Source organism: Ciconia boyciana, chromosome 10, assembly GCF_034638445.1.
Source record: "Ciconia boyciana chromosome 10, ASM3463844v1, whole genome shotgun sequence".
NCBI lineage: Eukaryota > Metazoa > Chordata > Aves > Ciconiiformes > Ciconiidae > Ciconia > Ciconia boyciana.
The window spans coordinates 5,286,508-5,300,055 of NC_132943.1; the positions used below are offsets into that span (position 1 = coordinate 5,286,508).

The 13,548-nt window shown below is 37.3% G+C and overlaps 1 protein-coding gene across 1 annotated transcript in view; it reads right to left on the reverse strand.

The window, feature by feature from the left end:
- ARHGAP15 (Rho GTPase activating protein 15) overlaps positions 1 to 13,548 on the reverse strand; it is a 331,003-nt gene that overhangs the window by 126,942 nt on the left and 190,513 nt on the right. The window contains exons 9-10 of the mRNA XM_072874181.1: positions 11,123 to 11,245; positions 1,937 to 2,035 (exon numbers count right to left, since the gene is read on the reverse strand). Of these exons, the coding sequence (XP_072730282.1) occupies positions 1,937 to 2,035; positions 11,123 to 11,245 (222 nt within the window). The remainder of the gene's footprint in view (positions 1 to 1,936; positions 2,036 to 11,122; positions 11,246 to 13,548) is intronic.

A 13,548-nucleotide genomic window follows, 5' to 3' on the forward strand; every position in this document is an offset into this window, starting at 1 on the left:
TCCCATAATTGGTACATAAGTATTTCCCATGACTCTGCAGTTGAGTATCTTGGCTGGAGGCATATCTGGCCATTAAGAGGAGGGCTTCAGATCTGTTGAGTCTCAGCCATGCCGGCAGACTTGGCACCTCCACACACTGCTTCCTAATACCAACCCCGGTATAAAATGTCATCAGAAGCTTGCATAAACATTGGACTTAGCTTCACATAAATTACTGCTGTCCTGAGATAGTTTATGCCAGAACTTAGTAAAAACAACACTTTGAGTAAATAGAATGTGAGTAAATGCAAGCATCTTAATCCAAGAAAATGATAATAGAAAAAACTGTATATCAAATATAAACTCATAAATACAGTGATAAAATGAAATTTTTATCTTATGCCATATGATTAGCTTTTATTTACGTATTAGACTAACTAAAAGGGGTAGACTTCTCTAAGTCACAGCAAGTTTGAAGGAAACACAAGAACAATAATGCAAAACTCCGAAGGATGAACTCCTTTGAAGAAACAGTGATATTTTCATTCTCTTCCGTGAACATTTCACTGATAATCACACAGACAATAAACATCTAATTAGGTTTCTTGGATTTTTCTATTACAGTTCAGCAGTGCAGAGACCTCTGGCCTCACTTCTCCTGGAGGAGTGGTCAGATACCACAAAACATCGATGAGATATCTAGTGCATCTTTTGGAGAACCGGTGCTAAGATTGTAACCGAACAGTCAATTAGACATGTTCTGCATGGTGTGGCATTTTTATAATCTAATCTCTGCCTTTCCTTTTCATGTTCTGAATTTCTCCTCACAGTTCCTCCTCTATTAATAGTTACTTCACACATTTCTCCCCTTTCTTTGTCTTTCTTTACCCAGCCTCCAGCCTTCCTCCAAAAAACCAATGCTACTATCTCCCCCTACCGAACGATCTCCAGTTTGTTAGTCTCTGACTTCCTGCCAATCATTCTGGGAATAAAAATATCCCAGTGCTCTCTTTGCTGTATAATTAAAGCATGAATTTCCCAGAGTTTGAAACTCAGGGGTACTTTTATTGCACCTTTCACTATAACATCAGGTAAAAATGATGGAATTAAAATAGCTTTTTCCTTTGTGGTTAACGGTCCAAGTATCTTTTTATTTTTCATTGGTTCTCTTGTTCTGAGACTCCAGTATATGGCAGTGACAATGGGTTCACCCAGCCTTATTCTGAAAATAAATTTTCTATCTTTTGCAAGATATATGTTTCCCCAGATCCCTGGAACAAGTTGTAAACTTGTAACAGATGGTGATGAAGCCTCACATTTTTATACAATACATTTTAAGATTCTGCATCTACCGCATGTACCTTCCAAAGAAAATGACCTTCAATGAGAGAAGATACACTCTGAAGAAAGGAAGGCAGGCAACAGTGTTAAGCACATCTTTTTATACCATGAAAATCCTTCTTATTAAATTAATCAAAATTTTTAATGAGGATGAATACTCATTCCAATATTCTTACAATATTACGGCTTTTTAAAATAACTGTTAAAAAATTAGACACCTGCACACATTAAAAAAAAAAATATGGTCACACTAGGATAACATTTATTTTGGTTGAGTACAATTCAGGACTTAGGAAAAAGTATTGGCATTACGCTCACCAGAGACTTCAGACTGAAAGTTACTGACATTTTACTGATGTTTAGCATTTGCTTACCCAGAGAAAGACTAAAACAACAACATGTCAAACAAAATATAAGGAATAGTCAGCTTGAATGGGTTCTATTAGTGTCTTATCATATAAAGAAAATGAAGATACAGAATATGATATCGTTCAGTTCATAACTATATTATAAATTGAACTGCCTGCCTACCCTGGCAATTCAAGCAGAGTTACAAGGTTAAAGTTTTGATTACTAATACAGAAAAAAAAATAGTGTTAAATATTAAGGTACTCACCTCTTCTTTCAACAGCTTTTATACACAGTCTTACAAACTGGGGGACTGTAGATTTCTCGTGCTCACAAACCAAGTGCAAATGGGAGCCAAAAATTTGATCTACATTTGGGAAAAAAAAGAGGAAAATACATTAAGGCACATTATTAGTAGTGGGATTTTTCTCTCTCCTGAGCTTACATATTAATTAAAAACTCAGCTATTGAAGATGGACAGACAAAGTTGGAAACAAATCCTTTCTGAGTCCTAGTGGTCATGAGTTTCTGTCACAAAACCATCTCTCCTAATATCTGCTGCCCGTAGCACTTGGATACTTCCCCCGGGTTCAAGTTTCAATTGCCGTTTACACCTTGACCTTGACTTTTCTAAGGCTTGGAGGTCTCTGGAGTTTGCTTGGACCTGCCATAAAAAAGTGAAGGCATTTCTAGAGATACAGCTCCATACCTTGTTGAATCCAAAATCCTGCATGATATTAACTCATGGTCCAACCTTGAAACTCATATTGTCAGGTAGCCTGCCTCTTCCACGCATACCGAGTTTCATTCTTGTCATAAAGCACCATAAGGGTACAAGAACTTCATTACTTTGCATCATTAGGACTTAGTACAACTCCGTCTCATCTTTACAGGAGGTTTTTTGTCATCAAATTACCTGTTTAAAAAATAGAAGGTACTACATGTCTTTTGATGAGGACTGCATATCTTATACCAATTTTAATTTGTGATTTGTGTTGTTTCCTCGATGAATAAGCATTTAACCAGATAATGTTACTTTTTGGGCTTTATGATTTCAAAGGTTTGATCAACTTCGAAAGTTGATCTTAAAACATATGTGTATAAGCAGGTTAAACTCCTCAGATTACTAATTAGCTTCCTCCACCTCATTTCCATTCTATATGTTTGAGAAATTATGAAAAGAGCAATCGGTAATGGGGATGTTGTCAGCTAGAATCAAAATGAATCAAACAGATGAGAGAAACTACTCAATAGAAGCCAGTTAAATGCTCAAACAATAGGCGTGTACTATCATCATTTATCCAAAGAGACAGTCTCCATATAGCGTTTGAACAGAGTACTACATTTTGGAAATTGGTGTAAACGCTTTGAAAATTTTTGTATAGATAGCTGTGAAAGGTGCTAGCACAAGTCTGGGCTCTGCACAGCAAACCCAACAAGCACGCCCACTTGCAGAACAGCAGGAGCTCCTGCTGTGCTCTACTGCTCCCATGGCACTGGATATTTCCTCCACAGTCAGTCCCACCATCTTTCACCATGATCAGTTTGAGTGCTTCTTCCCCCGAGCAGCACACCCTTTTCTCAGTAACAGGCCAAAAGCCATTCGTTTATTTTCTGCACTGCAAGGAGCTTCACTTTCCTATCGTTAATCACTGCTATTTCTTACTAAGCTTAGATTTCCAGAGCAACTCAATTGCCTTTTCTTTCTTAAAACCCCAGAGTAGGGAACAATCAGGGAACCAAGGTGAGGTGCATGGGACGGTTTGGACTTCCTGATATGTATCAGGGAAGTTTATTCCAGCACTTCCCAATGCATATGATCTGCATTCTGGTAGAGTACATCAAAGCCTGAATTTAAGTTAGTCGGAGTTTCGGCTGCAGAAGGGATGGAGGACAGGGTTCACAGAACTACGCTGAAGAAGGTTGTGTGCATGTGTGGCGTTAAGCATTAGCGAACAGCCTGTTACATGTTTTGGGGTTATGTTTCTGACAAAGCACAGTCTGGTTACATTTTCTTCATAAAACATTTATAGCTGCCTTCAGTGGTAATTATATATACAGAGATTTATGATTAAAATGTACTAGCACTTCCTCTTTTGACATCTTAATTGTTTTTTAAAATTTTAGCAAAGACCTGTCAAATTCCTTGCATAATATGGAATGGTCTCCAAAATAAATTATGTTAGAAGAAGTAAAAATGTGTCTTATTTGGTGGACAAAGACACTTGTAAACAATTTCAGAAGCAAAACAGGCAAAGAACTGCACTGTGTTTAGGTGGCAATACATGAAGAACTGAAACAAAATGAATGCATGGGTGTTCAGCAGCTTCTCTTCTCTATTGTAACCACTTTATAACCAACTTCCAGGATTGTTTTGCAGTTAGTCTTTCAATCCCCAGTATGAATGCAGAATACTTGCTTTTCCTGGGAGGAAATTTTGAAAAGGCTGGAAACTGTTTTGCAATTCTCACCTAGTCCGTTACTTCTTTTCTGGGTGCAGATTCTGTATCTTCAGCAAAATGTTTAACCTCATTTTATATACCTTTCACTATATGGATATAGTCACATTCTGTATCCTGCAGTTAAGCGTTAAAACACCTCTTCTTTAGAAAACAGGCACTCAGGATTTTTGTCTTGAATGGGAGGGGCAGCAAATCAGCATTAACAGTTGCTGGGCATCAAAAGAGACTATGGTAAAACAACGACATCCAACTGCTTTGGATTTTTTTCCCCCTTCTAGAAATTAATGAGTATTTATAAGTACATGACCTCATGAGTCATCCAAATACTCTGAATTCTGGGATACTCCTGAACCGCAAACTCTGTGACTCTCTCTAGTCAATTGATTTTTTGCTGGATCTGGTTCTGTACTTAAACATGGGAATGGCAGCAGTTACACTGCCATATTTACACTCTTAGAGGTCACAGGGATAGTTGAGGAAAACTCAGTTAAGATTTGTTTGTGCAGTATTTTGAAAACAAGGAATTATAGGAATGGCAAATTACTAACTTTTGTAAACTAGATTTATGTGTAACTAAGATTAAAATATTATTTTCTTATTCTTTTCTAAGTGTGTATATAGATTTTAAAACTAGTTTAAAGGGAAACTATCCAGAACATTTTTTCAAAAAATAAGAACTGCTCCCAAAAGGATAAAAGAAGCAAAAAAGCCTTTGTTTGATTTATTTGTGATAAGGCCCTTCAAAACTTCATTTTTTATGACTGGAAAAAAAAAGATGTACACAACACTCCTAACCTCCTGTTATGACAGTTTATGTTTCCTATCCAGCTTATTTAACTCAAATGCCTGGGAAATAGACACAATTACCACCTTATGGAATGCTACTTAACTTTAAATGCTCCCCTCTGAATAGAAATCCACTTTATCTTCTCAGAGTTATTCCAGTTTCTCAGGAATTATTTCCTCTATAGGGTCCTGAAATGCTCTTGTTTCATCATTTAAAAATTTAAACTAACAATTGTTCAGAAATATCTTTTATTAGAACAAAAGCAATTCCCATACAGTGGATTCTGTTCACAAGAGCTTGTACAAAGGAGCTGCATACTATGCCCATATACAGCTTTAATCATTCACTCTTTCAGCTGTTATCAATTTAAAACCAATGAAACTCCCACACTGAGTCCATTTGAGCAGTCAATTTTAATATCTTGGGGCATCTGTAGTTATTCTGAATTGGCTGCAAAAGCAGAACTAACAAGTTAAGCTCTAACCATAAGTCTACATCAGGCTGGTAAACCATACATCAAACACAGACAGTTAGTCAATACTGTAGTATGAAAAACCAACAAGCATTTTTAAGAAGAGCAATATATTCATAATATGTTTGGTGGTATGGTTTACATTACACATCCCTGATATCTGCGCATTAAACTTTCTATTTAAGATGGTGGGGTGTGTGACAGCTTTGCACATGGATATAAAATGAGACACCAGAAGAGGAGGGAATGGACATTCGCAAGTTGTGTACAATAAAATGATGATTACAGCTGCAATGAATTGCTCGTTCTGGTGAGCCTCAAGTTTTCCCTGATCCTGACAGAGCTACTTTTTTTGAGTAGCTCTCGCAGGCTGCAGCAAAGCCACTAATTCTGAGCTGCAGAAATCTAGTCTATGGGAGACAATACTTCTGGAAAAGAAACAATTAAACCAAAATCACTAAAGCCACATCCTCGCTGAGAATGTCATTGTTTAACTGTTTTGGGTGTACATGGACGAGACGTGGCCACACTTGGAAGGAGCTCATACTTCAGTGTTTTTTATTAAAAAAACAGGGAAGGACATGGCTAATGTTCCCATTTCTCAGGGAGAAGCTCAAATTCTGACATGAAAAGAGAAGGTATACTGGTGTAATGCCCAAGTTTTTAGAAACGTGGATTATATCTATGTAATTCAGTGCCTTCCAGGAGCAGAGTTAACTCTGCTACATCTGGATTTGAACTGCTGGACTACCAGAGCTTTGTATCAACATCTAAGTTGTTTGTTTTCTTTGTATCTGTTTGAACGTTGGGAGGGAAAAGGGAGAAAGAGAATGAAAAGGCAAAATAAAAAAGGAATGTACAGAGAGAGGGACAGAGCAGTAGGCACCAATGCAGTGAATTTTTTGGAGGGGGAAGGGATGTAGTTGGAAAGGGCCGTATTCTGAAAGGTGACTTCTTCTGGCTGCTCAATCTGTAGAGTCAGACATATTAAGTCAGACATTAAAATGATGCTGATCCCAGACTGGGCTCCAAATAATGCCACGACACTTTTACAATAAGTGGGCCAGGTCTTCAGCCGACTGAAGTCAGCGAGGTTGTCAATGGAGCTCCCCTGATTTATGCTAGCTGGGAATCTTGCCAGTCCTTTTAACTTGGAGATTTACTATATATCGTTGATCTGCGGTGGTCATCAATTTAAAAAAAATTACATTTGTGAACAGTTACTATTAAGTGGCATATGAGCTACCAGATTTGTGTCACATTCTCAGAAAAAGGGAAAATAGAGAGTACTGCAGACACTGGTCTTCTTTTAAGAAATGATGGTGTTTTACTGGGGACGAGAGCTCATTTGAATTTAGAGAGAGTAAGTCTGCTGTACTCCTCAAAATAGGTCTCCAAAAATGAGATATTTTAAAATTATCTGAATTATTTCCGACCATCATATCAAAGGAAAAATTCCCTTTGTCCAGTGTTTGGCCATCCACAGGGCTTGGGAAACATATTTCCAAATGTCCATGTAGTGGTCAAAGGAAGAAAGATGCTTGTGACCCATTGTCCCTGCAAGTCAAAGGAAACATTTCCTAACTTTCCATATGTTATTATGGGCACCAGATCACTTGCTAAATTCCTGCATAATCCAGAAGAATTACAGAACACACCAAAAGTAGGTCTTAATCTACTTTTTTGGACTTCTCATGAGCATTACCCTCATTACATTGAACTACTCCAAGGTCCATGAAGACATATGAGACAATAAAGACGTTTTCCCTTGTCTGGAAATAAAATGGTTGGTGATCTCTGTGATGCTATCTGCACAACCACCAACATATGCAGAGCCCTGTTCTATAGGCTATCAAGCCAAATCACAGTTAGTTCCTTTCACTAGCAATTGAGGGGCTTTTATTTTCATCTTGAAATGATTGTAAACAGTCCAATTTTTATGCTGTTTTGGTTTTTGCCTTAACTTAACTTACAAAATAAATTCAGTGAAGTTCCTTTGGTGTCTAGCTTTTGGGAAAAAAAAAATCCACCCCCAAAAAAACTAGATTAATTTCTTGCCAGCTGCATAGCTGCAGTTTCCTCATTTCCTACAGTGTCATTTATGTTAAGTTGTTATTCATGCTTTTTTACCGTTTACTGAAAGTGCATTTTGTGATAGTCTATTACCAGCACAACCACCATAGCTTTAAAATCACGGTTTCACAGAAGCTTTTTTGTGTGTATGTGGACTAGAAAGGCTCAGAAATCAGGAAGAAGGCCAATATCAAGTTGAAGGTTGGCAATTCATTTTGGGTAATATTAAATCATGACAAAGCTCAAACATAAAGATCAAAGTTCAATTATAGACTATAAAGTAGTTTTAAAAGAGAAGATTTATATATTATTTTTCTAGCATATTAGTGCAGATTCTGTAAATTCTGAGAATATTTCAATCCCGAGGAACCGAGGACCCCTGCCCTAGCGTATAAATTTGAACAGTTATTCTCGAAATAACACTGTTAAAATGGCAGACATGGAACATGCCTCTTATTTACTATTTCTAGGTTTGCGTGCATGTGTGGATATGTATGAACATAAGGGTGCATATAGACACATACACATTACGCAAAAATACTGTATTGCACTTCATCACAAAAATGGTTCAAAATGCTTCTAGACCAAAGATATTTTGTGTAGGCATGAGTGAGATGGAATGAGAAGGACGGACGATCTTCATTAGAGCTCTCGCCGGAGCATTGAAAAGCCCCCGTCACCAGCCCATTGCAATGAATGGAGCCAATGTGCTGTTCCCATTCTGGCTTCTTTTACGCAGAGGACTAGAAAGCAAATGGGACAGCGATGACAAAAATAACTTTTTGTCATGTAAACTGTTGGCACATCTTCATTTTCAGATCAACGTGCAACTAACGTTTACACTTTCGTCTGCTACATTCCCTTGTCTGGTTATTATCCTCCTACTTCTTATTCTTCTCCTTTGTTAACTACCTAGTTTACTTACTACATGAATATTTGCTACATTCTACATAAACAAAGTTTTGTTAAGAGTTAAATGACAATCACATAATTTCTAGATTTTCTGATAACAGTGTTGGCAGAACAAAGTACCCCAAGAGATCAAACCGCTATTTAATTTTGAAGCCTGTATTCCCAAATTTGGTTAATGTGGAGAAATGTGTCGAGTCTTCTGGCCAAGTGTGTACACAGCAGTGACTAACAGAGCACAGAACTGTGCTTAAGTGAACTTACCACCTTAAAATGTATTTACTCATGACTATAATTTACGTGTTAAATTTATTGGAGTTTCAGTTCCAATGTGACATACAATGTAAAAAATCAATATAGATTTGAGAGCTTTATAGTGCCCCTGGCAAATATGAATAGCACTTGATGAAAAGTGAAGGTTTTCACAGCACCTACAGTGCCACTGCATTGGAGTAATTAACACCACACGCTTCACAGATATTTATATCAATTCTTCACTAGCACACAGAACAGCTCTTTGTCAGAAATTCGGTACCGAGATGTCCTGCAAGGCTTTAGACACACTTTTATTACGAGCCCCTATTTTAAGGGATTTACAATTCTGACAGAAGTATTTCCCTATGGGATAAAAGTTAGTATGCATGTTCTCAGAGCTGGAGGAATTTTTTCTTGTAAAAATTGGTTAACATTTTTTCCCTGAAGAAATGAGAAAATAAATAGTTTTGAGAGGTTTCTGCAACCATTTAAGTCACCTTAGGAAAATAAATAGATGCATCTTATAATACAAAATTTGGCAAGCTTTTTGTTTTTAATCTGGATGGTTGCATTTTGTGATTTAAAAATATTCTAATGTGAGCCTAAAAATTAACATTTAAAAGTGGTCTCTGTATAAGCACTGCAACTGCATTTTCATAACATTTTAACAGATTAAGGGATAAACTCTGGTGAAGACAATGAAGGAACCTTATCAAATGAGCATTTCACATAGACTTACCGTAGATTGGAATTAAGCCGTGCTAACGAATCCTGCCTCATTTGCATGGCCAAAACCTAATCCTAATGAAACTTCATGGTAGATAATTAACATGTTTTCTTCATGGTACCATTAGTTTGGTAATAAAACTGTGCCGGGTACCGATTCTGAATTACTGTGTCACAAATCGCGCATCTTCGTTATCCATGGAAGACTATCCCAGGTAGAACCAAGCTATGTTTATGAATCAAGAGCTTAATGCAACTGTAGCCAAAACCAAATGCATCTGGCTTTCCTAGGGACATATATTAGAGGATGGATTTGAGTTATGCTAATGAATCTGGATTTGTTAGCAAGGATCACATCTGATCCCTATGTAACACCGCAGGAGATTCATCAGCCACACTTTATTAAACTAAAAAAACCCCCTTAAATCCAGAAATTAAAAGACTAGAAAGTACTCCTCTATTACTGTAATAACTGAAACAAACTAATATGATGCATTCAAAGCCCACCCTCAACCCACAGAGTACTTCAAAGAGGCAAAACCCTCCAGTAGATTGAAATCAGATACTATGAACGTGTAAGGACAGATCCTGAAAGTTTGGTGTGAGAGTGCACACCTACACATCTATTTATGCATAAATGACATTTTTTTGAAGTTTCTGTGGCAGTTAGAAGCAGAAGCCCACCACTAAGGCAAATAATGATTTCATATAATGAAGACTTCCTTACAGTAAGCTAGATTGCACTGAACATTTTTGCATGTATCTAAAACATAAGAACTTAATTCATAAAGTTGTCTCCTCCTCTTCAGACATGGGCCCAGCTGGTGTTTCACTCTTGTGGCTGCTTTAGCTTTTGCTGGCTGGGGTCAATCTCTTGGCTCAGGACAGACAAGTTTAATACACACTAGCAACACCCCTTGCCATTTTTGACACACCACTGGAAAACTCACACTCCAGAGATTGACAGGGGCTGCTGGCAAAATGCCTCTTTCTAGTCAATTTGCATGTGCAGTTGTGGGTTTCACACATAATAATTCGGGAGTGCGTAAATTTTTAAAGCATTATTCCAGACAATATTTGAAAACATGGCTTTGCTTGATTATTAGTGGTCAGAATGCTACTGCCTTCAAGTTAACTACCAGCTTCTTAGCAAAACGCTTACTCCTTGGAAAAACTAACAAACACTTTTTATCAAAGAAACGATTTTTTAAGGATACGTGAAAGTGATGGCTGACCAACACTGCAAGAAATTGGAGTAGGAAAAAATCACAGATTCAAAGCATTTATTATTCACTGGCACGTATTTTAAATTTGTAAAAAATTATTTTGTTGGCAAGTTAGAAAAATAATGAGAGAAGACAGCAGAAAGGATTCCAGCCTACTCTAGAAAACAAATTAGTCAGCACAGCATCTGAAGTTCCTATTTTGAATTCTAAATACAAAACTATATCAACATTCTTTTCTTAAAAAGAAACGGAGTTGTGCAGCATGTTGATTTGCAATGTGCATGGTGAGTGCCTGTGTTAAACGGAGGGGCTTCTACCACATGCACACCAAAGCAGAAAAATTGAAGCAGTAGTCAGATAGCACAGAGATAGATGTAACCATATGTTGATTTTTTCTTTAGAGTTCAGCAGTATAAGTTTTACGAGATACAGCAACAAAACTATATCTAAGAAGTGTTTGTCCAATGCACTTAGTCATTTAACTGAGGATGAAAAATTCATTTGTGAATTTTTACTCCAAAAAAGTATATAAGACCAAACACACCTTTAATAAGTCCTTTTTCTTGCAACGTTTTCAAGGAGGGTCTTCGGGAGATGAACTTCTTTAATCTGCTTTTAACTCGGTTTCTGTCATTTGTGTCAGAGGCACTGTAGTTCAGTCTGAAAACTAAAGGAAATCAAAAGAAAAAGCTTCAGTGAAACGATGTTTTTAAACTAAAAGTAGTTTGCTCAAATATCCTTAGAAAATAATGGTCATAGCCACCCTAGTAAAATCATGAGGTAGGTCAGCAGTGTCGCTGGTTGGATAGTTCAAAACATCTGATTAATACTTTTGTGAATAAACACGATGAGTTCATTCTGCTGGTTATTCACAGAGTTGTATTATTTATTGCCCATAAGTATTTGGATGGCGACCAGTTTACTCATGAAATGTTCACGAATCCCACAAGTTTCACATGGATGATTTTTTAACTAAAATTCTGGACTCAAAGTGTGCTATGCACTATTAGCTATATACTACTCGTTATGAGAAAGGATGGATGGTTACACCACTAGTGAAGGACTGAATTCTCTTGCCAAGATGGATTAAGCGTTATATATATATTTAATGCAGTTATAGAAAACATGGCTATATGCCATGAAATGTGTGCAAGATGCATTAATTTATGGAAAGAAAAGTATTCCCATCCTAATGATTATATTTTATTATATTTAGGCATTTACCAAACTGAGAAACATTTTGAGCTCAATTTATTCCTGCTCTGTGTCAAAAAGACATAGAACCCAGCTGCAGAAAATCCCCTGGAGGAAGTTTCAAAGGCATAAATTTAACTTTTTCTCTGCTGAGGTGCTTACAGGGCACCATCACAGCTATCAAAATAGGCAGTACTAGTAGGAGGGAGAAACTCAGCACTCAAGGCTGGATGCTTTGAAGCAGCAGTGATGCCACGGGAAGACCTTCTCCAAAGGTTTCCCTGAACACACAGATTTTTAAAGTTTTCTAACACATCACCTGAGCCTCACCATCCTTGAATAACCCTTATCCTGTGTCCTGCACTCTCTCACCCTGCCCACTCCCCCAGATGCTGAGCAGGAAAATGGGACTGCCAGGGCTGTACAGCCTTCCCTGGCAAGGACCCCCAGCTGAGAGAGGGGTGGCTTCTGCTTTTTAAGGAAAGAATAGCTTTCCATCTTCTCTTGAAAACAAACAAACAAATAAACACATCCACCAAAACACAGTATTCTCCACAAGTTGAACTTGCAGGAGTTGGTCTGTTGTCCCTCTGACAGAATTTCTAAATAGTACCCTGGATGGTTTAGCTGCAGTTGCAGAGATGCTCCCTAATCTCCCCATCCAGACTGAATCTCCCCTGTAATGCCGTGATCTTCATATAGGGAGACCAAGGGAAAAGAAAGAGAGCAAAAAGAAAATTATCATCAATATTATTGGGCTATTTTGTAGCAAGTTTTGCATAAGTTATAAACAGCACCAGAATATTTAAAGGTGCACAATTATAAAACAATGGCAAGCTAAAATAACTGGTTAAGCAACAGTAACAACCTTGGAATACTGTGGTTTACATTACAAATCTGATTTTAACAGCCAAACTTATAAAATGGTTTACGCTTTGCTGTTGTCAAGGGAGAAAAACTTGCCAAATTGTTCATTTTAAGTAAATAGAACATAGCCAATTAAGGAAAGCAATATTTAAACACATGCCTACGATGATCAGAGCATAGTTTGCTTCTGATTTCACCACTGATTTTAACAGAAGAGTGCTCCATTTTCCCACAGCACTAAAATGACCCCACACATACTTCCACAAACTAGTAATCACACAGGACAAATAAAAGGACACTTTACTGGAAAATACACAGCTTGGTACAATAATCCATCACTTATGAAAAATAGAATTCACATTTTTTAATGGTAGCATTCTTGGAATGATGTATCACAGAATATAAAGATTAGCATTCAATCGATGGTTGGTGCTTTTTTAACATTATAGTGGAGGACTTTTTGTTCAAAATTGAGCAATCCTTGGCAGGGACAAGCTAAAATTCCAAGTCGCTTGGCTGTGCTATAAAAAGAACAACAAATGGATGTTTCTAATTCTGCATCTTAATGGTACTTTGAAACAGTGAAGTGAATTGTATTTAGTTTGGGGACTCTCTTGTTGCTTAGGGTCATTCTGTCCATAGCAATTCATATTTAGGTTTGCTTTTTCCTGACTTACAGTGAAGTTTCCCCAGTGCAAATAATGCAGGAGTGAAAACATCTCTCAAGTCACTTAAGATGCCTGCCGCATTTCCCATTCTGCGGAACTCAAGCATTTTATGCCCACTGGAACTACGTGCTTAGCTCTAAGTATACACCAGATTTGTTAAGATATTTTAACTGACGTGAACATAGTCATACTGTGAATGATAGGGTAGGGGATCTATGACTTGACAGCAGGGTAAAGAACC